Source organism: Lepidochelys olivacea (genome assembly GCF_965140295.1).
Source record: "Lepidochelys olivacea isolate rLepOli2 genome assembly, chromosome: 2".
Lineage (NCBI taxonomy): Eukaryota > Metazoa > Chordata > Testudines > Cheloniidae > Lepidochelys > Lepidochelys olivacea.
This window is the reverse complement of record NC_140412.1, coordinates 61,176,407-61,204,243: the sequence shown is the minus strand read 5'-3', so window position 1 is coordinate 61,204,243 and position 27,837 is coordinate 61,176,407. Positions and strand designations below refer to the sequence as shown.

Sequence of the window (27,837 nt, the reverse complement as noted above, 5' to 3'; positions counted from 1 at the left end):
GCATGTAGACAAGCCCACAGTGGAACATTGATTCTTAAAAGGGCCATGCTTTGAAACAGGGTTGGCTGGTGCAGGCCGCACTCTTCCCCTCCCTCTGACTTAAAAGGGGACAGACCACTATTATATATTCCTGAAAATATATTTTTTCCCTACAAAAAGGGAAGTGACATTTATCCAGATTAAACCCATCTAAGTACTTATAGTGCCCATATCTCAGCAGTATAGGTCTGATCCAATCCAACTCCCATTCAGGTCAATGGAATGACTCAGAATAAATATAATGGGAGTTGGATCAGGCCTTACCTGATTGCTTGCCAAGTGATAGGTAGAACTATAGGTATAGTTGTCTAACACTTTCCATTATAAGACTTTGATTTCAGTTGCTTATAACTTTTCCAAACCTTAACTGTTCAGGCTGATATTATCCATGCTGGGTGTCTTCCTCAGGCCGATTTTTTTTCTGATTTTGGGAAAATTTTAGCAAAAATGTTTCAGCCATGTCACAGATGGAGGTTAGGGAAAAATACATTGTTTTGCCCATGTTAAAAACATTTTTACAACTATTTCATAGGGAAGCTCTATCACCTCACTGCTTTGGAGCAGGGAGTTAAAATTTGGCAGTGTGTGGCCTTTGGGTCAGGGATGTGCTTTTTGCCATCCCTGTGAAAAGCCACCCAAATTTTGCTAAGTTATAACCCTCTGAAAAATCAATTTGCACATACTCTGAGTATGCTCAGTTCCACCACAGCCAACCAAACTGTGCATGCAGTATCCTCACAGAGCAATGGAACGTGCTTCTGCCCTAGGGTGCAAGGACTAAATAGGATTTTCCTGTAATTGTTCCTCCTGATAGTCAGAGGCTGCAGTGTCACCAGCATGAGAACTGAGAGCAGGAAGACTCTCTTTCCTGTGTTCTCAATGTCCTCCATCACTGCCCCCCTGCTGGCATCCAGGCAGAGTGGTGGAGAAAGAGGAAGAGAATTAAATGCAATGGAGTAAGGCAGAGAAAGCTTGGTTAGGGTGGGAGGACACGAAGAACAGAGGGCAATGGGGGAATAGGCACTGAAGGGGCTGGATAGGGGCACAGAGGGCAAGAATAGGAGTCTGGAGGGGGAGATAAAAGCAGAGGGTGGCAGACAGGCTGCAGCAGATGGGTCAGAAGGTTTTATAAGCATTAGTGCACACTCCCCTCCGGAACCTGGACCTGAACGAGGATTTCTGAGTCTCAGCATTCCTCTGAGGTCAGGAAATACCTGAGAAACCCACTGGCAAAGTGTGTGTCTCATCACCTCCTCACGGTTGGTCCATATAGAGAACAACAACCTGATCTGTTACTCTGATAGCTGAAGTGGTAGAGGTTTGTGCTATGGATGTAAAGTCCCAATCCTGTTGATCACCCATATGAGGATCTATATGCTCCCCGAATAGAAAGAGCCCATGATTACTTCCCCATTGGGATTGACCAGAGAGTTTCCCAGATTCTCTGTAACTGGTGTCTGTCCCTGCATCCTCAGGATGCTGGGGGGACCATTTTACAGCATGACTGTATCAGCTGTCACTCCCTCTGGGAGTCCCCAGTTCCCTGTATTAGTTTTGCACCTTTTCTTTTTCACAAAGCGCCTCTTCCTTCTTCAACTGGTGCCACTTCTTTCTCTCCTGCTCTCGCGAGTGCAGTCCTTTTCTCCTCTCCTCCTCTCTTGATACCAAATGTTCTCTCCTCCTGTCGATCATCCTGCAAGTCTAAGGGTATGTCTACACTACGGAATAAGGTCGAATTTATAGAAGTCGGTTTTTTAGAAATCGGTTTTATATATTCGAGTGTGTGTGTCCCCACAGAAAATGCTCTAAGTGCATTAAGTGCATTAACTCAGCGGAGTGCTTCCACAGTACCGAGGCTAGAGTCGACTTCCGGAGCGTTGCACTGTGGGTAGCTATCCCACAGTTCCCGCAGTCTCCGCTGCCCATTGGAATTCTGGGTTGAGATCCCAATGCCTGATGGGGCTAAAACATTGTCGCGGGTGGTTCTGGGTACATATCATCAGGCCCCCGTTCCCTCCCTCCCTCCCTCCTTGAAAGCAAGGGCAGACAATTGTTTCGTGCCTTTTTTCCTGAGTTACCTGTGCAGACGCCATACCACGGCAAGCATGGAGCCTGCTCAGGTAACCGTCACCGTATGTCTCCTGGGTGCTGGCAGACGTGGTACGGCATTGCTACACAGTAGCAGCAACCCATTGCCTTCTGACAGCAGACGGTACAATACGACTGGTAGCCGTCATCGTCATGTCCGAGGTGCTCCTGGCCACGTCAGCTGGGAGCGCCTGGGCAGACATGGGCACAGGGACTAAATTTGGAGTGACTTGGCCAGGTCATTCTCTTTAGTCCTGCAGTCAGTCCTATTGAACCATCTTATGGTGAGCAGGCAGGCAATACGGATTGCTAGCAGTCGTACTGTACCATCTTCTGCCGGGCAGACAAGAGATGACGATGGCTAGCAGTCGTATGGTACCATCTTCTGCCGGGCAGGCAAGAGATGAGGATGGCTAGCAGTCATACTGTATCATCTTCTGCCGAGCAGCCATGAGATGTGGATGGCATGCAGTCCTTCTGCACCGTCTGCTGCCAGCCAAAGATGTAAAAGATAGATGGAGTGGATCAAAACAAGAAATAGACCAGATTTGTTTTGTACTCATTTGCCTCCTCCCCCGTCTAGGGGTCTTATTCCTCTAGGTCACACTGCAGTCACTCAGAGAGAAGGTGCAGCGAGGTAAATCTAGCCATGTATCAATCAGAGGCCAGGCTAACCTCCTTGTTCCAATAAGAACAATAACTTAGGTGCACCATTTCTTATTGGAACCCTCCGTGCAGTCCTGCCTGAAATACTCCTTGATGTAAAGCCACCCCCTTTGTTGATTTTAGCTCCCTGAAGCCAACCCTGTAAGCCGTGTCATCAGTCACCCCTCCCTCCGTCAGAGCAACGGCAGACAATCGTTCCGCGCCTTTTTTCTGTGCGGACGCCATACCAAGGCAAGCATGGAGGCCGCTCAGCTCACTTTGGGAATTAGGAGCACATTAAACACCACACGCATTATCCAGCAGTATATGCAGCACCAGAACCTGGCAAAGCGATACCGGGTGAGGAGGCGACGTCAGCGCTCTCACGTGAGTGATCAGGACATGGACACAGATTTCTCTGAAAGCATGGGCCCTGCCAATGCATGCATCATGGTGCTAATGGGGAAGGTTCATGCTGTGGAACGCCGATTCTGGGCTCGGGAAACAAGCACAGACTGGTGGGACCGCATAGTGTTGCAGGTCTGGGACGATTCCCAGTGGCTGCGAAACTTTCGCATGCGTAAGGGCACTTTCATGGAACTTTGTGACTTGCTTTCCCCTGCCCTGAAACGCATGAATACCAAGATGAGAGCAGCCCTCACAGTCGAGAAGCGAGTGGCGATAGCCCTGTGGAAGCTTGCAACGCCAGACAGCTACCGGTCAGTTGGGAATCAATTTGGAGTGGGCAAATCTACTGTTGGGGCTGCTGTGATGCAAGTACCCCACGCAATCAAAGATCTGCTGATATCAAGGGTAGTGATCCTGGGAAATGTGCAGGTCATAGTGGATGGCTTTGCTACAATGGGATTCCCTAACTGTGGTGGAGCCATAGATGGAACCCATATCCCTATCTTGGCACCGGAGCACCAAGCCGGCAAGTACATAAACCGCAAGGGGTACTTTTCAATAGTGCTGCAAGCTCTGGTGGATCACAAGGGACGTTTCACCAACAGCAACGTGGGATGGCCGGGAAAGGTACATGACGCTCGCATCTTCAGGAACTCTGGTCTGTTTCAAAAGCTGCAGGAAGGGACTTTATTCCCAGACCAGAAAATAACTGTTGGGGATGTTGAAATGCCTATATGTATCCTTGGGGACCCAGCCTACCCCTTAATGCCATGGCTCATGAATCCGTACACAGGCAGCCTGGACAGTAGTCAGGAGCTGTTCAACTACAGGCTGAGCAAGTGCAGGATGGTGGTAGAATGTGCATTTGGACGTTTAAAGGCGCGCTGGCGCAGTTTATTGACTCGCTTAGACCTCAGCGAAACCAATATTCCCACTGTTATTACTGCTTGCTGTGTGCTCCACAATATCTGTGAGAGTAAGGGGGAGACGTTTATGGCGGGGTGGGAGGTTGAGGCAAATCGCCTGGCTGCTGGTTACGCACAGCCAGACACCAGGGTGGTTAGAAGAGCACAGGAGGGCACGGTACGCATCAGAGAAGCTTTGAAAACCAGTTTCATGACTGGCCAGGCTATGGTGTGAAAGTTCTGCTTGTTTCTCCTTGATGAAACCCCCCGCCCCTTGGTTCACTCTACTTCCCTGTAAGCTAACCACCCTCCCCTCCTCCCTTTGATCACCGCTTGCAGAGGCAATAAAGTCATTGTTGCTTCACATTCATGCATTCTTTATTCATTCATCACACAAATAGGGGGATGACTACCAAGGTAGCCCAGGAGGGGTGGTGGAGGAGGGAAGGAAAATGCCACACAGCATTTTAAAAGTTTACAACTTTAAAATTTATTGAATGCCAGCCTTCTTTTTTTTGGGCAATCCTCTGTGGCGGAGTGGGTAGTTGTCCGGTGGCCCCCCCACCGCGTTCTTGGGCGTCTGGGTGTGGAGGCTATGGAACTTGGGGAGGAGGGCAGTTGGTTACACAGGGGCTGTAGTGGCAGTCTGTGCTCCAGCTGCCTTTGCTGCAGCTCAACCATACACTGGAGCATACTGGTTTGGTCCTCCAGCAGCCTCAGCATTGAATCCTGCCTCCTCTCATCATGCTGCCACCACATTTGAGCTTCAGCCCTGTCTTCAGCCCGTCACTTATTCTCTTCAGCCTGCCACCTCTCCTTCTGGTCATTTTGTGCTTTCCTGCACTCTGAAATTATTTGCCTCCACGCATTCGTCTGTGCTCTGTCAGTGTGGGAGGACAGCATGAGCTCAGAGAACATTTCATCTCCAGTGCGTTTTTTTTTCTTTCTAATCTTCACTAGCCTCTGGGAAGGAGAAGATCCTGTGATCATTGAAACACATGCAGCTGGTGGAGGAAAAAAAAAGTGACAGCGGTATTTAAAAAGACACATTTTATAAAACAGTGACTACACTCTTTCAGGGTAAACCTTGCTGTTAACATTACATACATAGCACATGTACTCTCGTTACAAGGTCACATTTTGCCTCCCCCCACCGCGTGGCTACCCCCTCAACCCTCCCCCCTCCGTGTGGCTAACAGCGGGGAACATTTCTGTTTAGCCACAGGCAAACAGCCCAGCAGGAATGGGCTCCTCTGAGTGTCCCCTGAAGAAAAGCACTCTATTTCAACCAGGTGACCATGAATTATATCTCACTCTCCTGAGGATAACACAGAGAAATAAAGAACGGATGTTGTTTGAACGCCAGCAAACATACACTGCAATGCTTTGTTGTACAATGATTCCCGAGTACGTGTTACTGGCCTGGAGTGGTAAAGTGTCCTACCATGAAGGACGCAATAAGGCTGCCCTCCCCAGAAACTTTTTGCAAAGGCTTTGGGAGTATATCCAGGAGAGCCGCGAATGCCAGGGCAAAGTAATCCTTTCACATGCTTGCTTTTAAACCATGTATAGTATTTTAAAAGGTACACTCACCGGAGGTCCCTTCTCCGCCTGCTGGGTCCAGGAGGCAGCCTTGGGTGGGTTCGGGGGGTACTGGCTCCAGGTCCAGGGTGAGAAACAGTTCCTGGCTGTCGGGAAAACCGGTTTCTCCGCTTGCTTGCTGTGAGCTATCTACAACCTCATCATCATCATCATCATCTTCTTCATCCCCAAAACCTGCTTCCGTATTGCCTCCATCTCCATTGAAGGAGTCAAACAACACGGCTGGGGTAGTGGTGGCTGAACCCCCTAAAATGGCATGCAGCTCATCATAGAAGCGGCATGTTTGGGGCTCTGACCCGGAGCGGCCGTTCGCCTCTCTGGTTTTCTGGTAGGCTTGCCTCAGCTCCTTCAGTTTCACGCGGCACTGCTTCGGGTCCCTGTTATGGCCTCTGTCCTTCATGCCCTGGGAGATTTTCACAAAGGTTTTGGCATTTCGAAAACTGGAACGGAGTTCTGATAGCACGGATTCCTCTCCCCATACAGCGATCAGATCCCGTACCTCCCGTTCGGTCCATGCTGGAGCTCTTTTGCGATTCTGGGATTCCATCATGGTCATCTCTGCTGATGAGCTCTGCATGGTCACCTGCAGCTTGCCACGCTGGCCAAACAGGAAATGAGATTCAAAAGTTTGCGGTTCTTTTCCTGTCTACCTGGCCAGTGCATCTGAGTTGAGAGTGCTGTCCAGAGCGGTCAAAATGGAGCACTCTGGGATAGCTCCCGGAGGCCAATACCGTCGAATTGTGTCCACAGTACCCGAAATTCGAGCCGGCAAGGCTGATTTAAGCGCTAATCCACTTGTCAGGGGTGGAGTAAGGAAATCGATTTTAAGAGCCCTTTAAGTCAAAATAAAGGGCTTCATCATGTGGACGGGTGCAGGTTTACATCGATTTAATGCTGCTAAATTCGACCTAAAGTCCTAGTGTAGACCAGGGCTAAGGTCTAATGCTTTCATGGTCAGGATTCCTGGCTTCTGTTGCCAGCTCTGTTACTGATTCACTGGGTGATTGGGGATAGAACACTCACCTGATTTGTGCCCCGTTCTATAAAGAATTAGAGATCACAGACAACTTACTTCTGAATCTCTCCACATGGATTTTTATTGGACCAAATCAAGCCAAATACCTATTGTGTTCCATGGAGAATGAACAGGAGAGACTGAGAGGCCACCAATGCCTGAAAGCCCTGCAATGGCAGGGAACTGAGTAAGAGATGTGCCCAGATGATCCTTATAAGTGATCCTGCTCAGTGCTGCAGAGGAAAGCAAGAAACCCCCAAAGTCTCTGCCAATCTGACGTGGGCAAAAAATCCAAAAAACGGGCAATTAGTTTGACCCTCAGCATGCGAGCAAGAACCAGCGAGCCAAGTGTCTGGGAACAAAGATCGCCTGAATCACCTCAGGACATCGGTCCACCTCATGTGCTGTGCTGCCTCCAGCTGTGAACAATACCTGATATTTTAGAGGAAGGCAATAAAACCCCTAATCTGTATCTGGCCAATTGTGAATCAGAAGGGAAAAAATCTTTCCTGATTCCTGCAGCTGACCAGCCCTGAATCATGAGATTTGATAGTAGTCATTGTTTCAATGCTGAACTGCAAGATCTCAACATGGTGAGGGCAATGAAGAGCTTCCTATTGTCACCATGGCCTAGAAGGAAGGGGTGTGATGGCTTTTCCAGGCATTAAAGGCAAGGATGCAGGACAGTGGTCGAGTTAATATAAATCATAGAATCATAGAATATCAGGGTTGGAAGGGACCTCAGGAGGTCATCTAGTCCAACCCCCTGCTCAAAAGCAGGACCCATACCCAATTAAATCATCCCAGCCAGGGCTTTGTCAAGCCTGACCTTAAAAACTTCTAAGGAAGGAGATTCCACCACCTCCCTAGGCAACGCATTCCAGTGTTTCACCACCCTCCTAGTGAAAAAGTTTTTCCTAATATCCAACCTAAACCTCCCCCACTGCAACTTGAGACCATTACTCCTTGTCCTGTCCTCTTCCACCACTGAGAATAGTCTAGAACCATCCTCTCTGGAACTACCTCTCAGGTAGTTGAAAGCAGCTATCAAATCCCCTCTCATTCTTCTCTTCTGCAGACTAAACAATCCCAGCTCCCTCAGCCTCTCCTCATAACTCATGTGTTCCAGACCCCTAATCATTCTTGTTGCCCTTCGCTGGACTCTCTCCAATTTATCCATATCCTTCTTGTAGTGTGGGGCCCAAAACTGGACACAGTACTCCAGATGAGGCCTCACCAATGTCGAATAGAGGGGGACAATCACGTCCCTCGATCTGCTCGCTATGCCCCTACTTATACATCCCAAAATGCCATTGGCCTTCTTGGCAACAAGGGCACACTGCTGGCTCATATCCAGCTTCTCGTCCACTGTCACCCCTAGGTCCTTTTCTGCAGAACTGCTGCCTAGCCATTCGGTCCCTAGTCTGTAGCTGTGCATTGGGTTCTTCCGTCCTAAGTGCAGGACCCTGCACTTATCCTTATTGAACCTCATCAGATTTCTTTTGGCCCAATCCTCCAATTTGTCTAGGTCCCTCTGTATCCTATCCCTGCCCTCCAGCATATCTACCACTCCTCCCAGTTTAGTATCATCTGCAAATTTGCTGAGAGTGCAATCCATACCATCCTCCAGATCATTTATGAAGATATTGAACAAAACCGGCCCCAGGACCGACCCCTGGGGCACTCCACTTGACACCAGCTGCCAACTAGACATGGAGCCATTGATCACTACCCGTTGAGTCCGACAATCTAGCCAACTTTCTATCCACCTTATAGTGCATTCATCCAGCCCATACTTCCTTAACTTGCTGACAAGAATACTGTGGGAGACCGTGTCAAAAGCTTTGCTAAAGTCAAGATACAATACATCCACTGCCCATTACTTTGACAAATCCTGGGGAATAGTGCCTTTAGTGAGCTCTGTGCCTACGCAACATAAATCTGAAATGTCACTGTCCTGAAGAGCTCTCAAACTACATAAAACAAGAGAGAAGCAGAAAAATTCCATCTGATCTCTGCATTGTGGTGTCAGAACAAACCACATTTGCTGTGCTGTGACCCTGTCAGGTGTGCTGGGCTTGGCTTATGGGCTCTGATCTCTCTCTCTCTGGATATATATATAGGCTAAGGATGCTTATGCACAGATAGAAATGTGGAAAAATACATTATTTTAATAAAAGTACTAAGTTCTTCTGGAGTTTTTACTGTGCTTGTCCCTTCACCATTCTGAGCCTCGGGATAGGAGAGATGGCAATGGAAAGGTGGTGTCTTTCCCAGTCGGATATCCCAAGGCTACCATTGCCATTGTAGCACCCTCTTAAAATTGCTCCTGCCCAAGGACATTGCTGCATTTCAGCTGATCTCTCCCCAGACCAATATTCTAGTCTTTTTGCACATCCCCACCAACTCCAAGCAGAACTGAGTTCTTATTATTTCCTTTACAGCAGTTATTTCCTGTTTCCTTTAGAGGGAATGTCAAAGTAATGGGCAGTGGGGCCAGAAGCACTCACATGGGCCACAGTTTTATTCTTTTCTAAAAAGTTTTGAATCAAGACATTTGAGATATGAAAAAAATGACCCTTGAATAGGAGGGTAAATGGAACAAGGGACCCTTCACCCCAAGGTCTTTCTTTGTCCAATTTTCTAGGTTTATTCAGTTTCCATGTAACCTATTTTCTCTCCAGTTCCACACCTCACTCACCAGATACCTGGACCCCATGACTCCTGAATTTAACAGGGATTTTGAATCTGAACCTGGTTTTTCCTATAAAAATTCACTAGCTCCATGTCGATAAAGAGCTGAACCAAAATCCCAGAACCAACAGCCTGTGCTTTTGGGATGTCAGAAATCTGAATCTAGATCAGAATTCTGCATCTAGACCCCATCTCTGATAATGGCCCATTGCTCAGTGTGGGATCAGGGAGGTCCTCGAGCCTCTTCTTTCCTCTACATAAAGAAAGAGGGAGTGAACCCAGGAGAGCTGACAGTCATCTCCACTAGCCCCTTTTAAGTCCCTTCAAGAGGCTCTCACTGTACTTACCTTGTGGGAGGCCATGTGCTTTAATGGCAGTCCCCATTACCTACTATGCCACTCTGTCTCTATCCATTGCCCAGCCTGACATTGTGACCTGAGGGGCAGGGACTGGTCCTGATAGAACATCCAAGACAGATTATGTCATCAACATTGTGACATCCAATTGATGAGTCCAGCCCTCTGAACTGCTGTCCAATGAGATCTTTGCATTTTGACTGACTTCTCTATTAAAGTCCTGGCCTGGCTCCCTGCTCCCAACCACTAAAATCCCTAGGGAGCTCAAAATTGAGTGAGTGGTGTTGCGACCTGACACATGGTGAGCAGTGCCTCAAGCAGCAGATGGCTGAATGGTAAGTCCTGGCAGAACCACAGCATGACCCAGATCAGCCATTGAGTGTACTATATGACTGTTTGTTGGACCTGCAGCACAACTAGAACCCACTTGTGCTACATCATAGGGATTCCCTGAACCTGGGCTAGGCTGAAACCCAGTTGGGATACCACTCAGTTTTCACCTGGCCCTGCCTTTATGACGCTGTCTTCTCACAATCTCTATCATGTGTAGCAATTCAGGGTTTTGTGCCCAAGTCCCACTCTACCAGCTGGCATTCTCTTGAATGCAGGGACACAGTACATGGATACAGGAGGAGAAACTTTCAGACCAAGTCCTTAACTAAGTCAAAAGCAGTAGTTAGGCTAGATTTAGTGAAAACCTGCTGGTTAGGTCTGGTCTGTACTTGGCCACTTCACTGCTGTATACAAAACACTCCACAGTGACCAGATGTTAGCCCCTTTAACTTTAGGAGGGAATGAATCATCCCCAGATGATATCAAGAAGGCAAGTTCATAGACTCATTGATTCCCAGGCCAGAAGGGACCACTGTGATAATCTAGTATGACCTCCTGTATTACACAGGCCATAGAACTTCCCCGAAATAATTCCCAGAGTATATCTTTTAGAAAAACATCCAATCTTGATTTAAAAATGGTCTGTGATGGAGAATCCACCAAGACCCTTGTTAAATTTGTTCTAGTGGTAAATTACTCTCAAAGTTAAAAATGTATACCTTATTTCCAGTCTGAAATAAATTCTTTGAAGTGTGCCCCTTTTCCTTCTAGTTTAAGTATTGGTGTTCTTCCTATGACTATGGACAGGAGCAGGTCTTCTGCCAGACCTTTAAGAGCAGTCTCTATACCTTGCCAAAAGTGTGACTGAGGGGACACAGAACACTAGTAGCTGACACATTGCAATGTGGACTACAGGTAGCTAGCTTCTCTAAAAAGTTTGGCACTAGGCAATACTTTGTGGTGTCTCCATTGTTGAGCAATGGCTCCTTTAGTATTGGGTCTGACTATTGCATGTTTTTGTGTGAGGTGTAGATTCCCCTTGGCAAAGGAGGTGTTGGCTGTAATTAGTAGGGGACCCACATATTCTGTGCTGTTTTTCACCATCCAGGAGGAGTAGGGGACAGAGTAACAGATGGTGGCCTTGGTTGCCGTTAATGCCTCCATGACTAGTACTACTGTGAAGGGCCCAAATTCTTGGAAGGAGGATGTTGTTTCTAGCCCTAGTTTTGTTTTGTTTTGTTCTTAGTGGCTCATGAGGCCATTCCAGTCGCAGATGATCTTTTCTGTGAAATCCAATGATTTCTCACAACAAGAGGTGCTGGGTAATGGGGCTGAGAAAAAGAAATTAGGGTTTACAGTCTGGAAAAGTTCTGCAGGGTGTGTCCTTCTTGACACAAATTTCTGAGCGAGTAAGCAGGAGTGGATTTAACAAAGTTGGCAAATGTTGTCTGGGTCATTTTTGCATTGGGCTCTTCACAGGGTGGCAAATCTTTAGCCCTGGCACTTCTGCAATACAGAACCTACCAATGGGCCAGCTGTACTCTGCTGTTGTGGAAGCTTCCATTTTGTTTGAGGGGTATACATGGCTAGCAATGTACATGGCTACTCTAATTATTTTTGCACTACTTGTCAATACCTTGGGACCTTTTGGATTAATTGCTGCTCCTGGGCACCCAAATAACAGCAGTATGCAGAAATGCTTTTTTCTTCATCTTCCGTTTAACAGTGATCAAGGAAATCTGAGCACTTCAGGTGACATCCCAGTTCTTTGCTATTACTTCTTCAATATCCTTGGCTGATAAGGAAAGGTGAGGATCAGGGTGTTAGTGGGTTATGAGTACTCTGAACGCATGTAGAATAGGAGGAGACAAATTCAGGTTATTCATCTCTCTTCATATCGTTTTTTGCATTTTAATGTGAATGATCTATACTATTTCTTCAATAATCATTCAAAATGTCAGACTGTAGTATGTTTACTACACACATAGAACTTTTGTCAGTAGAAAGGTTTTGATGCCAAAAATTCTTCTACTGATCTTTTAAATTTTATCCAAAATACACTAATAGATTCCGTCAACACAGACTTAAATGAATGTTATGTGATTTCCCAATGAAAGGGTATTATATGTGAGCATGGAAGTTTGAGCCAGACATACTACTTTCATTAGTGTGTGGATCCAGCTGTGTTTGAGTGAAAATAGAATTCTTAAAATAAAGTTGAATGAACCATCTGTTTTCACAGAGGCAGGCGAGGGGAAGTTTGGCTGTTATGTGCATTACAAATGTTGTACAGGGTTTTGCTAGACTCAGATAGTCACTATGCTGGTCATTTCTTTTCACTGTGCTGGCATTATTTTTATAGTGCAGACCATTGCTGTGCTGAACATTGTTTTCCTAGTGAATGTGTAAACACTGTGGTAATGAAAAAGTTATTTTTCTTTCCTTGTTTTTCCCCAATCTTGCTCAAAGAAGAAATTCATTTGCTAAACCTACCCAGAAACATTGTCTGTGACATTAGAGAGGACTCATTATTATCAGTTAGTGGGTTGAACTGTCTTCCTGGATCAATTATCCCTGCTGATTAGAAATGCAAGTTTCCTTTCAACATAATAAGGAGCTTTGTAGTTACCAAAATATCCTTAAGATTAGCTAATTTACTTAGATAAATATTAGGATTCTGCAACACACTCTGGATGAAAGAAGAATTAGATCAAACATTAGGCTATAATTTGCACCACACCTTTTTTTAAGGGTCCCAAAAAGTCTTGTGAACTTTCTTTAATTTTTTTCCCACGTTCTTCTTGCATCACAACTGAAAGCAAGGTATACTGGGATGAGAGCCTGTTTTCACAAAATTTCCAGCCTGCTTTGCAAACTCAAGAGATTTGGGGCAATTTGGATAAGCATCTGTACTTTGTGATGTTTATCCAAACTTCTGAACCATCATTGTGAAATATCCTAGCAAACTGAGACATTTAGAAGGGTTCTTTTTTGTCATTCTGACATTAATAAGTTCAGGTTTGTATGTATGGTTCATTTTACATCAATGAAAGTTCTTTGTGTGGAAAAACTACAGAGTTAGACTCATCTGTGTATTTAATTAAATTTGATTAAAGAACAAAACAAAACACCAATATAGAAAAAATAAACATTCCAATGGCTGAGTGTGAGTTCAGGTTGTTACATTTATAAATGATAATTGCAAGATTAGATTTTTAACAATTGGGTGCATGAAATGTATCGAATAAATGTTGCCATCACTCAGATAAAACTTCCATTGAGGGTAATGTCAATTTTATCTGGGTAAAGACTCATTAAGAATTTCAAGAACTGGCCTTAGAGTTTTATGAATTGCCTGTGTAATTATACAGGATGTCACCCTGTCTTCTTAAACATCCCTGTAAAAGAGAATAGGCATTTATTATGGCATATAGAAAAGGATAAGCATAAACTTTTGTGAGCTACAGCTCACTGCATCGGATGCATGAAGTGAGCTGTAGCTCACGAAAGCTTACGCTCAAATAAATTGGTTAGTCTCTAAGGTGCCACTAGTACTCCTTTTCTTTTTGTGAATACAGACTAACACGGCTGCTACTGTGAAACCTGTTATTATGGCATGATTCCTGGTGCTCTTCTATTAACCCTTAATATGGGCCCTATTTGAATCTATCTATATTATTGTATGGCCCCATTACCAAAGTGTCTGAGCACCTCACAGTCTTTAATATTTTGATTCTTAAGACACCCCCTGAAGTAGTGAAGTACTACTGTCCCCATTTTATGGATGGGGACCTGAGGCACAGAGAAATTAAGGGACTAGCTCAAGGTCATAAGGAAGTCTGTGATAGGAAAGAGAATTAAACCCAGATTTCCCAAGTTGCAGATTAGTATGCACTAGGCTATCTAGCTCTGATTGTTTACAAATTTAAGATGAGGTTCTCTCTTGCAAGGATGTTAACTTTAATGGGAATATTGCCAAGGTAAAGACTTCAGGAAATACTCCATATATCTCATGCATGTGACTATTTAAAAACCCCATAATCTTGCCTCCTGCAGCTCTTGCATGTGCGGAGACTCTGCCCCTGCTCCTTTTTGGGGTGTCATTTACTCCCCTGCACAAAACTGGTCAACTCTGCTGGCTAGTGTGGGTGGGTGACAGTAGAACTATGATTCACCCTCCCACCTATGCCTTCCATCTACTTTGAGGTGCTATGCAATCTTGGGGGGGAGGGGTGTTAGGACAGAGCAAGCCTTGTGCTCTTCAGATTGCAGGACGTGCCATTCCGCCTGACTTTTTATGGGTCATGCAAGTAGGAAAGGCATCGTACATTACTGTCCCGCTCTCTAAGCATCAGTGTAAGGGCTACAAAACAATCTGGCCCCAACCTATGAAATTTGTTTTTCTATGTATTCTTGCTGTTTAAAAAATACTGACATTTGCTTACTCAAGTAGATCTTTTCCATCTTAAATAATAGCAACATATGTTTAATTATAGATCCATGATGTGTCTTTATTACTGAATGTATTTGGGGTTGTCTTGTAGAGAATTATTGTGTTTGTACCCTTAATAAATCTCCTGCCTGTGCAGAAAGCTAGAATTCTTTGGCTAACACTTGATAATTAATAGTTACAGATAAGCACCAGTTCAAACCTGAACACATGCTCTACAGGTTCCGTTATGATGATGGAACATACTATCCAAGAAGTGAAATGCAGGATGTGATTTCCAAGGTACAAACTGCTCTTATCAGTAAAAATGGGTCAGATACAGAGGTCCTAGTTAAAAATAAAGCAAAATGCATTGTGTTAGGAAAAACTCTGTCCCTGGACGCCAGTCTAATGTGAATCAGAGTTAATTATGTATATCTGTAGGCAGATTTTGGCTCTTGGCTTATTGCAAACCATATTTTAAATACAGAAATTGAGAAATATGTTTCTAAAAATGATTTTATCCAGGAAGTACTATGCTACATAAACATATAAAGGATATAATGCCCACCTTTTTGAATGACTGGAGCAGAAACAGTAGTTTTCTGTATTTTTCAATCAGTAAATTGAAACCAGTATACCTTGCTTATATTCAGTGAAAATAAAAAGAGTATGTGAGTATAGACCAGAATTTCTTACTGTTTGTATTGGAGTGGCTTTTGGTATTCCTTTAGTGTGTGAAGGGTATATTGGCTTATCAAAAGTAACCTGATGTTTTAATGGAAATATGCAGGTTGTATGTTCTGCACCCTGACACTGTACCCAAGGATATATTGAAAGAATAAAACAAAGTCAACAGAGTCATCTTTAGTCCCTTTGGTGTTTTTAAATTTGTGATCCTGTGGTCCTGATCCAGGGGAAAACTAGGACCATTCAGGTTTTCTCCCAGCCTACTGAGTTAGGACAGCTGCTTCACTGACTCTTCAGTTAGAGGTTTCCTAATATAGAGTGTCTCAAGTGAAGGGAATCCCTCAATGCAGACTTAGCAGATACAGCGGTCTGTGGCAGAGTTTCTGCCTAAACTTTACATTTCTTTTGTTTTGCCACTGTACCGTGTGCCATAATCTTAATGCTGTTTTGTTAAATCTGTTTATGAATAGTTACATGCTTTTAAGAGGATTTTGTGATTAGAACATTAGAAATCAAATATATATGACTCTTTATTAAAAGTTTTAAAATTTCTGAACTATTTTACCTCTAATTTTTATTTGGCTTGCTTGTGGGTACAGTGGGTCATGTTCAATTTTGATTTTCTGGCAATATTCATAAATATACTTCACTTTTCTCCTCTCTAGTAATTCAGTTTGTTTGGAATCCACATTTGCACAGAAAGTCGTCTTTGCTGTGAAAGTTTAACATATACATTTCTTTAAAACTAATATATGTTAAAAAAATCTTTTAATGCTGTGCTAAAGTTATGTAAGTCTTCTTTACATATCTCTCAGATTAATTAGAAAAGCCCATGATAATTTAGTCACAAATATTATTTGTCTTGTAATCTGGAGGTTTATTACACTTCAGAAATAACTTTGGTGCATGAAAACATATCTATGAAATGAATGTTCACTTCTTCTGTTCTACATTTTAAAAATATAAGCTATTTGCATTATTTTGAATGGATAGGTATTGTTAGAATAGGTACTGAGTGGTATTTGCTTCACTGTAAATGTGGATTTAAACATATCTATATCTTTAACAGGGTGTAAGATTGTACTGTCGTCTTCATAGTCTGTTTACTCCAGTGATAAGGTGAGTCCAGTTGTGAAGTTCTTAGTGACTTATTCAGAATAAACATATATATTTGAATACTGTAGATACTATATACAAACACAGAGCTAAATCGTAGCCTGTGTTTCGGGCGGTGTGCTAGTGGGGAAGAAATTGTAGAGAGAGTGCTCCCAAAACCCAAAGTAGCAGCAGGACGGGATTCCAACCTAGCACTTAAAAGTACTGTATAGGCAGTGCCCCAAGTGTCATGTTCACTACGAAAGCAGGAATCAGGTTTGCCAGGACAGTTTACTCAGGCTTCTGGAAGAATCTAGTTCATACTGGGCATTTTCAGAGGCTTACCACATACATAGCGCAGTCACATTCATGTTAGCACTATAAAACTCACTTGGAGAGTCACTCCCATACTTGTAACATGATGCCTATCCTTACACCCAGGGAACATGGTTGGCTACCTAGGGACAAGTCCAGCCCTCCTCCCCACTCCTATCTACACTGTAGGCTTTGACTTGCTCCATCTAAGGAGTTGAGACCTCAGGGCAGCTTCTGAAGTTCTATTTTTAAGGTACAGAAAACTATTCAAAAAACAACATAGATCATGCTTGTGACAATTTGTGTGTAAAACATAGGATTTTTTCCTTCTGTTTTGTTTTTTTTTAAACAGGGATAAAGATTATCATCTGAGGACCTATAAATCTGTAGTCATGGCTAACAAACTGATAGACTGGCTAATTGCACAGGCAAGTGTACCCTGGGGTTGATTTACTTTTCTGCATTATGAATTTAACTTCCTAACATGGAAAGTTGTAATTAATCATGTAGAAGAAAATGAAAATACGTTGTTTTAAAGTTCTAATTATTAGAACAGAGTTAATGTAAATATCCTGTTGAGTCTGTAAAACAGCAAAATTCAGCTGTTTTACAGAATCATGGCCAGTTGCTGATCTTCCTGTGTTGCACATTGATCTTTCAATTTCTGCTTAGCTTCTTGCTGCTTTCAAAATGTTAGCATTTTGTGTAATAATGTGTATAGTTAAAATGAATGGTGTGTGAAGCTGCAAATTACTGACTGAATGGACAAAAGGAAGCAGCAGGGAGAAGTTTACAACCAAGGAATTCAGTTTGTGTTAGGCAAAGTTGTGGTTTGTATTGGAAGAAAATAGGAAAAACTTCTTTTTTGAATCAAGTTTTACCAATATTTTCCTAACTTTGCTGCTTTTCTGCAGTCTGATTATGTGCCCCTGTTATGGAACAATCTGCAGGGGCTGCAGAATGTAAAAAGAATGACGAGTGTTTTCTCTGGGAATAGCATGATAGAACAGATTTAAGAATCCCTCCTTTTTAACACTGGGGTACTTGTTGGATACCTGGGAACAGAAAGTTATATGGATTATAAATAAAAGTTAACATGGTTCTTTGAGTAGGTTTAAATATAGATGTCAGCATTATGTTTACAAAGATGACGAAAGAGCATAGAAAATAAAGTTGGCAATGTAGAATGAAGATGATAATTTGTGAAAATGAGTTTTAGAAACAGAAAAGTTTACAAAAAACTGAGAATCTCTTATGAACTTTAGTTTTGAAGACTGTCAATAAATACTCAATGTATATAGACAATGTAATATTAACAAAAAGATTCACTATTTTATGAGAAAATGTTGTGGCTAATAACAATGGAGTCAATCATCACTGAGATGATGGAAAACATGTTATCATCTAGGAGCATAATTTGGCCAAGATCTTTGTGCACAGCTCTCCACTGTTCGTGTTATTTCTGTGCATGATATGAAGACAGAATAGGTTCAATTTTTCGGAATTATTATTCATTATTGTTCATTCTTATGTTCTTGTATGACTAAGGGAGGATATGATAGAGGTCTATAAAATCCTGAATGATGTGGAAAAAGTGAATAAGGAAGAATTATTACCCCCTTCACATAACACAAGAGCCAGGGGTTACTTAGTGAAATGAATAGACAGCAAGTGTAAAATAAATATGAAGAAGTACTTTTTCATACCACACACAGTCAATCTGTGGAACTCATTGCCAGGAGATGTTGAGAAGACCAAAAGAATAACTGGGCTAAAAAAATTTTTTCTAAGTTCATGGAGGACAGGTCTATCAATGGTTATTACGTAAGATGGTTGGGGACACAACCCCATGCTTTGGGTGTCCCTAAACCTCTGACTTCCAGAAGCTGGGAGTGAACGACAGGGGTTGTATCACTTGATAAACTGGCAGACGACAGGATACTGGGCTAGATGGACATTTGGTCTGAGCCAGTATGGCCATTCTTATGTTCTGATGCTCTTATATTTCATAGTGTGTATTATGGTTTAACAGGGGGATTGTCGGACCAGGGAAGAAGCAATGATCTTTGGCGTAGGACTTTGTGACAATGGGTTTATGCACCATGGTAAGTAAATTCTGCACAAGCTAAAGGTCACATTTTGTTGAATTCCTTCTGCATAGCAGGCAAATGGTACAGGGACCACCCCAAGAGATTAGAAAAGGGCAAAGGGAAAGTCAGTAAATCATTTCAATGTGTACCTGAAAAACAAATGTTTAACTAGGTTTTTCTTGCATTATTTTATATTAAGTGTGACAAAGCTCTGTCCTTGCCTCCGTGGGTCCCACGTTTCCTGGTGGATTTCGCTAGCCTCAGAGGCTCACTGTGACCCTCCACATAACCCTTTTCTCTCTAGAGACAAGGGTCACAGTCTACTGAGCCATTTTCATCATAAGCCAGCAAGGGAGGTGAGGAGAAGTTATCCTTCCTTGCACAGTCTCTGTTGTCTCCCAGTCTCAGTGATTAATCAGGGGGCAAAGGTGCGGGAGGGAGGGAGCCCAGGCTCACCCTCTACTCCAGGCTCCAGCCCAGGGACCCTAATAGTATCAGCTATGGGAGCTGACCTTTTAGAAACATGGCATGTTCAATTCCCTGGGCTACTTTCCCCACAGCAGCCCTCACTTCCTCAAGCTCCACTTCATCCTTACCTCAGGGTCTCCTTCCTTGTGTCTGATATGATGTGTACTACTCAGTCTCTCCAACAGCACAACTTCCTCCCACAGCTCCTGACATGCACACCCACCTGACTGACTGGGAGGCTTTTAACTAGTTTCAGCCAGCCCCTGATTGGCTTCAGGTGTCCCAATCAACCTAGCATTCTCCCTGCCTTCTGGAAAGTTCTTAATTGGCCCCAGGTGTCTTAATTGACCTGGAGCAGCTTCCATTTCACTTAACCTGGTACCAGGGATTTGTCTAGCCTGGAGCTAATATATCTATCTCCCACTACTTTTCTATAGCCATCTGGCCTTGCCCCGTCACATAAGTTAATAGTGTAGGGAAGAGTACGTACAAGTGTGGAGTGGGGCTTTTAGTCTTTTTTCAATCTTTTTGAAGGATTTATGGTGGATTTTTTCTTAATGACCACTTAGACTTTGGTAAAAATTCATCTTGCTGTTCAAATATTGAGTAAGACTGTAAGGATCAATAGGACTTGATAGCAACCAACCAACATTCCCACACAGTCACCTGGCAACAACTGTAATCTGGCCACTCCCTGTGACCCACAATCCAGAGCTTCAATGCCACGGGAAGTTCCACCTTGAGGAATCTGACTGATGGTGGTCTTAGTGATCCCAAATTGGCTCCTTATCTCTGTATAAGCCCATGGGGCATATCAGGAAGTGTCCAGGCAACAATGTGGACCCCTAGCTAGTTGCCATGACTGCCCCACTGCTCTGTTCCTGAACTCTGGGTAGTGATCTCAGCTCTGATTTGGATTCTGACTCCTGATTGACCCCTGAAACCCCAACACAGATCCTGATTCCTGGTATTGACCCACCACCTGATTCCTGGTTCTGTCTCTGTCCCTCAGCTTAACTCCTGACTCTGACTCCATCTTGACACTCAGCTTCACTCTTGACCCTGATACTGGCTTTTACCCCTGGCTTCGGTTCCAGAATCCCAATCTCCTGCTACTAGTCCTGCCTCCCTTTTGCCCAGGATCCTGGACTACCAGTAACCCATGTAGAAATTTGTCCCTGTGGGACACAGAGGCAGTGGGTTGTCCCCTACCTCGAATGTCCCATGGGGCACTCGACCACCTGGGCAGGTTGACAGCCCGCAGGATGAACTTCCCATTTTGCAGACACAAGTGGTGCAGCTCTTGTCTGAGAACCAGACCTGGTGAGTGCAGACCCCCGAGCTACTTTATGAAAACACTGTTATAGGCCCAGATGACACAGTACACAACCAAGAACCAGCAATTGTGAGAGCAGCTGCCTGGTTGCGGGACAAGAACACTGTGCCACAGTGCGCCTGGACTCTGGTCCAAGAGTCCCTATCCCAGAGCATTTCAATGGAGACTGCAAAAATGTAGGGCTTTCCTCAATCAATGGTGCCTGCTGTTCCTGCTCCACCCACAGTTCTACTCCATTGACCAGGCTAAAGTAGGGCTCCAAATTAGTCTCCTGAAGGGAGAGGTGCTAGAGTGGGCTTCACTCCTAATGGAACAACAGAGCCCAACACTGTCAAACTGGGATGCCTTCCTCCAAGCCTTCTCTATTTTTGACAACTCCCACCATGCTCACTTGGTGGAGGCAGCCCCCTGAAAACTATGGCAAGGGCAGGGACTGTTTGCCTCCTAAGCTGCCCACTTTAGGCAACTCATCTCCAATACAGAATGGAATGAAGCTGCCTAGCTCATGTAATCTGCACCGGAATTGGTAGAAGAGATCAAGGATGAGCTAGCTGTCGTGGAAACCCCGATTCATCTAGATGCCTTCATCAGTCTTGCTATATGCCTTGACAACAGGCTGAATGAGTGAAATGAAGAGAGGAAGTTGGCTTCACCACCACCTTAGACGATGTACCACAGTACCCATTTGTGGCCTAGTCCCAGAACCTATACAAATTGATGCAGCCTGTCATCATGTGACCTTGAGGAGAGGGATTACCACTGATGCCATGGCTTGTGTTTCTACTGTGGAGAATCTGGACACACTTGCCAGCTGCCCGTCACAGGCTCTTGCACAGAAAAAGTAGGGAAATGACCAAGCCGAGGCCCAGTAAGGGGGACCAGGCTGGTTGGACCGAGGGATATCCATCCCCAAGCTGCCCCCCACTTCTTACTGAAGCACATGCAAGGCACAGTGAGCCCAGCACTTGCAACTCCAGGTTTGCCTGCATGTCCCAGGGAAACCCTTACAAATACCCACTAATAAGTGCTCGTGGACTCTGGGGCTGTGGACAGTTTTATAGACACTGATATGGCACAAGCCTTAGGCATCCCGCTGCAACAAAAAATGCCCCACCCACCTTTTAGAGACTATAGATGGCTCGCTCCTGTCCTAAGGCCCAGTAATACTGGAAACGGTACCCCTGGACGTCATTATCCAGGACCATAGAGAGATCCTTTGGTTTGGATCTCACTACACTTCCTCATAATTCTCAGCATCTTGTGGATGGCCACTCATGACCTGCAAAGTCAGTTTCTGCACTGAATTCTGTCCGCAAGTTTGCCTGCATGCACCATCATATGAGTCTTGACTCCAAGATGCACCTCTCTATCCTGAGTTCAGGATGCTGCTGAGGAGTCCATAGGCCTAGGCTGTGGCCCAGCAGGGACCCCCATTAGACCCGACTCCTGCCCTATCTACCAAATACCATGACTACATGGATGTTTTTAAGAAAAAGAATATGGCTGCCCTCCCACTCCAGTTTGACTATGATTGTCCGATTGAGCTGGAACCTGGAGCCAAGATACTTTTGGCTTCATCTATGCCATGTCAGAGCCAGAACTGACTGCTTTGCGATCCAGTCTCCAGGAGAATTTATCCATCCCTTCACCTCCTCTGCTGGGGCCTGAGTTCTTTTTGTTGAAAAGAAAGATGGGACTCTGCTTTTATGTGTGGATTACTGGTCCTTAACCAGGTAACCATCAGAAACCAGTACCCCCTCCTACTCGTTCTGGAATTGTTGGACTCTACCATCAGCCCAGGAGTTTACCAAGCTTGACTTGTGTGGAGCCTATATCCTGGTGTGGCTCTATGCCGGGGATGAGTGGAAAACTGCCTTTCAAATCTAGTACAGCCACTACAAATATTTGGTAATGCCATTCAGTCTTACAGCCCCATTCCAGCACTTTGCAAATGAGATATTTCATGATAGACTATGACTCCTGGATCCAGTATATCTTGACAATATATTTTTCTTCTCAGAGAGCCCTGAGCAGCACACTCAACGCGTCTAGTCAGTTCCAGATCAGCTCCACTGACATGGCATATGTGAAATCTTGAGAAGTGCAGCTTCAACTAGCACTCCATGGAGTTATTGGGATACATCTTGTCCAATAAGGGTTTCTGAACTGACTCCAGAAAGGTGGATGCTGTTTGGACCTGGGCAGCCCTTTGGAACATCATGGAGCTTCAATGCTTTCTGGAGTTCACTAATTTTTGTAGGCACTTCATTCCTTGGTTTTAAGATCAGATAGCTAGAGTCCTGCAAATCTGCAGATATCCGTGACTGTCTGCAGACCGTATTTGTGTATCACAGATCAGATGCAGATACAAATTTTGTTTCCGCACAGGGCTCTACAGATAGTCCATAGAAAAAGCTCCTCTGCAAACATACCCCCTTCACCTGGTCAAATGGCATTCAACCAGTTCAAGATGGCCTTCACCAATGCTTCAATCCTGATTCATCCCAGTCCAATGCGGATCTTTGTTGTTAAGACCGACACATCTAATGTTGCAATTGGGGCAATACTTTCCCAAAGATCTGGCTCCCAACAGCACCTGCTCCCTTGTGCCTATTATTCTCATAAACTCACACCAGCAGAACAAAATTATGAGATTTTAGATAAGAAGTTTCTATCAATCAAAGCCACCTTTGAGGAATGGTACCACCACCTCAAAGGTATATACAGATCATAAAAACGTGGAGTATCTCAGAAGGGTAAAGAGCTGAACCAAAGACAGCTTTGATGGGCCCTGTTCTTCACATGCTTTAATTTTACTATCACCCAGGAGCCCAGAACAAGGCAGCCAATTCCCTGTCCCAAAAAGGGGAATACCTCCCTGACCACAACTACTCCCACACTGAGTCACCACATATCCTCAGGCCCCATAATTTCCTGGATGCCACCATTCCCCAAACTTCCTGTCCCTAATCCATTCAGCTATGAAGGAGAAGCCCCTCCCCAGGGACCTTAAAACAGTAAGGAAGGAACAACACCCAGTGTGGGATTGTTTGCTTTACATCAAGGGCTGCTTATATATTCCACCAGGGTGCCCCCAAGTTCCCTCTGGGAGGTGCTGTAGTAATGTCAGGATCAATGGGACTTGAACTCAGGGCTGGAGGGTTACTAAGCAACCAACATTCGCACAGTACTACCCAGCAGTGGGTCTAACTGGGCCACTTCCTGTGACCCTCAATCCACTGAGGTTCAATGCCATGGGACGTTCTGCCTCAAGGAATCTGGCTGACAGTGGTCTTAGTGATCCCTGATTGGCTCCTTGTCCCTATATAAGCCCCTCAGCTTGACTCTTGACCCTGTTTCTGGCTCTGACCCCTGGCTTCAGTTCTGGAATCCCAAGCTCCTGCCATTAGTCGTGCCTCCCTTGCCCAGGATGCTGACAAAGACATGATTCCTGCCCAGATGCATTCACAGTTTCCATTAGACAACACTAATGCAGAAAGACCAGACATGGCACAAGAGTTCAGTAAAGGGAGAATGTGGGAACTAATGTGAGAAGAAAGTAGGAGGGATTGCTATAAGAAGTGACATTCTAAAGAGCAGTTAAAGAAGAGAAAAGAGGCATTTGGTGAATGAGAAAGAGGTGAGTATTGGAGGAGCATGACCAAGTGTGAAGCAGAGAGTAGGAGAGAGTGCCCCGGGGAAGAGGAAGACAAGAATATCAGGAGGAGTGTCTAGAGTAAGAAGAGGAAAAATGGGGAATAAGAGATATATGACAAGTTGATGACAAGGAGGTTAAATTTGATGCCATCAGAGGAGACAAGAAGCCAATAAGAAGATTCAAGGCATGGGTCTTCTGATTGAAACAATGGAAAAGATGATTTCCCCAACAGCGTTTTAGAGAAACTGGGAGAAATGGAAGGGGGGAGGCCTCAACTGCCGTTCAGCCATTATTTGTTTAAAATTTTTTTATTCATTTGAAAATACACAATTAGAAAGTGTAATTTATTATGAAAATTCAAACTCCTCTAGAGTAGAATTAACTCAAAAATTGCTTTGTAGCATTTAATCTATGGAAGTGCTTTACCAATATTTAACTGTTTTTAAAACATATGTTCGGGAATTCCTAATAAAAGGATTAATCTTTGAATTTTGTATCATACAGTCTTAGAAAAAAGTGAATTTAAAGATGAGCCACTTCTTTTTCGCTTTTTTGCGGATGAAGAAATGGAAGGATCAAATATGAAGCACAGGCTTATGAAACATGATTTAAAAGTAGTGGAAAATGTCATAGCCAAATCACTACTGGTAAGTAAACAAATTGAACGATAATGTGTTTTGGCAAGCAATAAATAGGATTCAGTAATGTTAAATAAACACCACACATTATTGTTTAATGGAAAGGCAAATTGTGTAATTTTATTTTTATTTTTCAGATTAAATCTAATGAAGGCAGCTATGGTTTTGGTTTAGAAGACAAAAACAAAGTACCAATTATTAAATTAGTGGAGAAGGGGTCAAATGCTGAGGTAACATATATTAATATATAGTCTGATATTTTGCTCTGTTTTATGGTAATGTTCACAAATGTACACTTACATCTGTGTTTTGATATACAATTTTGAAAATTTAAGATAATGTAGTGTTTTAATTTGGCTGTTTTTTCGAGAAAAAAAGTGTTGTTTTTAATTGTATCATTTTTTGTTTATAATCGAGTTGTGACTTGCTATTGCTATCATTTTATTTTTACTTATGATTTCTAATATATGAACTTAGAGATACAATACATAAATTACAAATATATTTATTTTCATTTGCTACATAGAGTACAGTGGCATCATTATTCATGAGTGGCAGAAGCACTGTTGAGAAGAAAATGTAATGAATGAAAATAAAACGTGTGTTACCCCTCAGACATAGATTTGATTTATTTCCCATAAATGTGGTGTGCGTCAAGGCTTTTATGGTTTTTATTTGTAATAATGTAAAATATAGAGTTTGAGATGTTGCATGAGTAAGTTAGAGGGCTTGTGTTTACGTTAGCATTGCTTCAGATAGACCTCGGTGGGGTATATACAGAATTCACATTGACATGAATGGGACTTACTGTACTTATACAGAGAAGTGTGACAGTAAAATATTCTATCTGAGTTTTTATTTTACAAAAGAGATTTTTAGAGATGGTTTTAAAGGCCTTTACATCTCACTGTGGGATAGGGATTAGTATAAAAGGAGTCTAGGGCTGTCAAGCGATTAAAAAAATTAATCGTGATTAATCACATGATTAATTGCACTGTTAAACAATAATAGAATACCCTTTATTTAAATATTTTTGGATGTTTTCTCATTTTCAAGTATATTGATTTCAATTAGAACACAGAATACAAAGTGTACAGTGCTCATTTTATATTTATTTTTTATTACAACCTAATACAAGTACTGTAGTGCAATCTCTTTATAATGAAAGTTGAACTTACTAATGTAGAATTATGTACAAAAAATAACTGCATTCAAAAATAAAACAATGTAAAACTTTAGAACCTACAAGTCCCCTACTTCAGCCAATTGCTCAAACAAGTTTGGTTACAATTTGCAGGAGATAGTGCTGCCCATGTCTTGTTTACAATGTCACCTGAAAGTGAGAATCACTGCCCTGCACTTTAAGCCAGGGGCCAGGAAAGGAGTTGTCTGGCTAGCCAGGAGAAGAGGGCAATACTTTCTGCCTTGTGGGAGGAGGGGAGATGTAAAGCTGCTGAAAAAGCAGTCAGCATGGTGGATGACTCACCACCTAGGAATGAGGGGTTTTAAAAGGTCAGCCTGCGCCTGGCCCCTCTCCCTCATTCACTCAGAACAGGCTGGGCAGCACCCATCCTTCCTCCCTATTTAGGTCACAAATATGCCAGGTGTTTAGCTATATTTGCTGTGGGCATTACGCTAGCCGCCCCGTTAAGGAGGGCTGGGAAGGAATTTTTCCCTTAATGCCATATTGGCCAGGTGTGTGTTGGGGGGGGTTTCACCTTCCTCGCAGCAGGTTCAGGTGGGCTCTGTTCATGCACAGCATGACGGGCAGTAGGCCATATGTCGCAGCTCTTTATTTAAGTGTATAGCGGATGTTCAGTGCAGGTACTCCATAAATTAAGGCACAAAAGAACGGATAAATGGCTTGGAAAAGGAATTAAGGAGAGGTGCTTGGTAATTGAGCAAGCCAGAGGCAGTTGGGGAGTCCTCTGATTGGTACAGCAGGGAGCCAACCCCCCCATCATTATAGTCCACCTTAACCCCTCCTATGAGGGGAGGTGGTTGGTAAGGTCCCAGCACGGAAATTGCTGGAGGGACCTGGATGAAAACGGGGGAGGGGAGGGCGCTGAAAAAAGCACCTCCCCACCCCAGTGAATTGTGGGTGTTTTCACCTGAACTGCACATTTTGTTTGCTGGGTTAGTCCCAAACATCTAATAATAAAGTTGCAGCCTGATTAAACCCATATCTAATGTCTCCTGTCATTCTTTTGGCATAGCCAGACAACAGGCTTTCGCATGGCACTGTTGTAGCCGGCATCGCAAGATATTTACGTGCCAGATGCGCTAAAGATTCATATGTCCCTTCATGCTTCAGTTCCATTCCAGAAGACATGTGTCCATGCTGATGATGTGGTCTGCTTGATAATGATCCAAAGCAGAGCGGACCGATGCATGTTCATTTTCATGATCTGAATCAGATGCCACCAGCAGAAGGTTGATTTTCTTTTTTGTTGATTCGGGTTCTGTAGTTTCCGCATCAGAGTGTTGCTTTTTAAAGACATCTGAAAGCATTCTCCACACCAAGTCCCTTTCAGATTTTGGATGGCACTTCAGGTTCTTAAACCTTGGGTCGAGTGCTGTATCTATCCTTAGAAATTTCACATTGGTACCTTCTTTGTGTTTTGTCAAATCTGCTGTGAAAGTGTTCTTAAAATGAACATGTGCTGGGTCATCATTCAAGACTGCTGTTACATGAAATACATGGCAGAATGTGGGTAAAATAGAACAGGAGACATACAGTTCTTCCCCAAGGAGTTCAGTCACAAATTTAATTAACACATTTTTTTTTAACAGAGCATTATCAGCATGGAAGCATGTCCTCTAGAATGGTGGCCAAAGCATGAAGGGATATATGAATGTTTAGCATATCTGGCATGTAAATACCTTGCAGCGCCAGCTACAAAGGTGCCATGCAAATGCCTGTTTTCACTTTCAGTTGACATTGTAAATAAGAAGCAGTCAGCAATATCTCCCGTAAATGTAAACAAACTTGTTTGTCTTAGCAAGTGGCTGAACAAGAAGTAGGATTGAGTG

At 43.7% G+C, this 27,837-nt stretch overlaps 1 protein-coding gene across 3 annotated transcripts in view; it reads left to right on the top strand.

The window, feature by feature from the left end:
* Window positions 1-27,837, top strand: part of PREX2 (phosphatidylinositol-3,4,5-trisphosphate dependent Rac exchange factor 2) — a 304,934-nt gene that overhangs the window by 135,094 nt on the left and 142,003 nt on the right. For all 3 annotated transcript variants that reach the window (XM_084620586.1, XM_084620587.1, XM_084620585.1), the window contains 6 exons: window positions 14,714-14,817; window positions 16,274-16,323; window positions 16,967-17,042; window positions 18,647-18,719; window positions 24,671-24,813; window positions 24,942-25,034. In XM_084620586.1, the coding sequence (XP_084476712.1) occupies window positions 14,714-14,817; window positions 16,274-16,323; window positions 16,967-17,042; window positions 18,647-18,719; window positions 24,671-24,813; window positions 24,942-25,034 (539 nt within the window). The remainder of the gene's footprint in view (window positions 1-14,713; window positions 14,818-16,273; window positions 16,324-16,966; window positions 17,043-18,646; window positions 18,720-24,670; window positions 24,814-24,941; window positions 25,035-27,837) is intronic.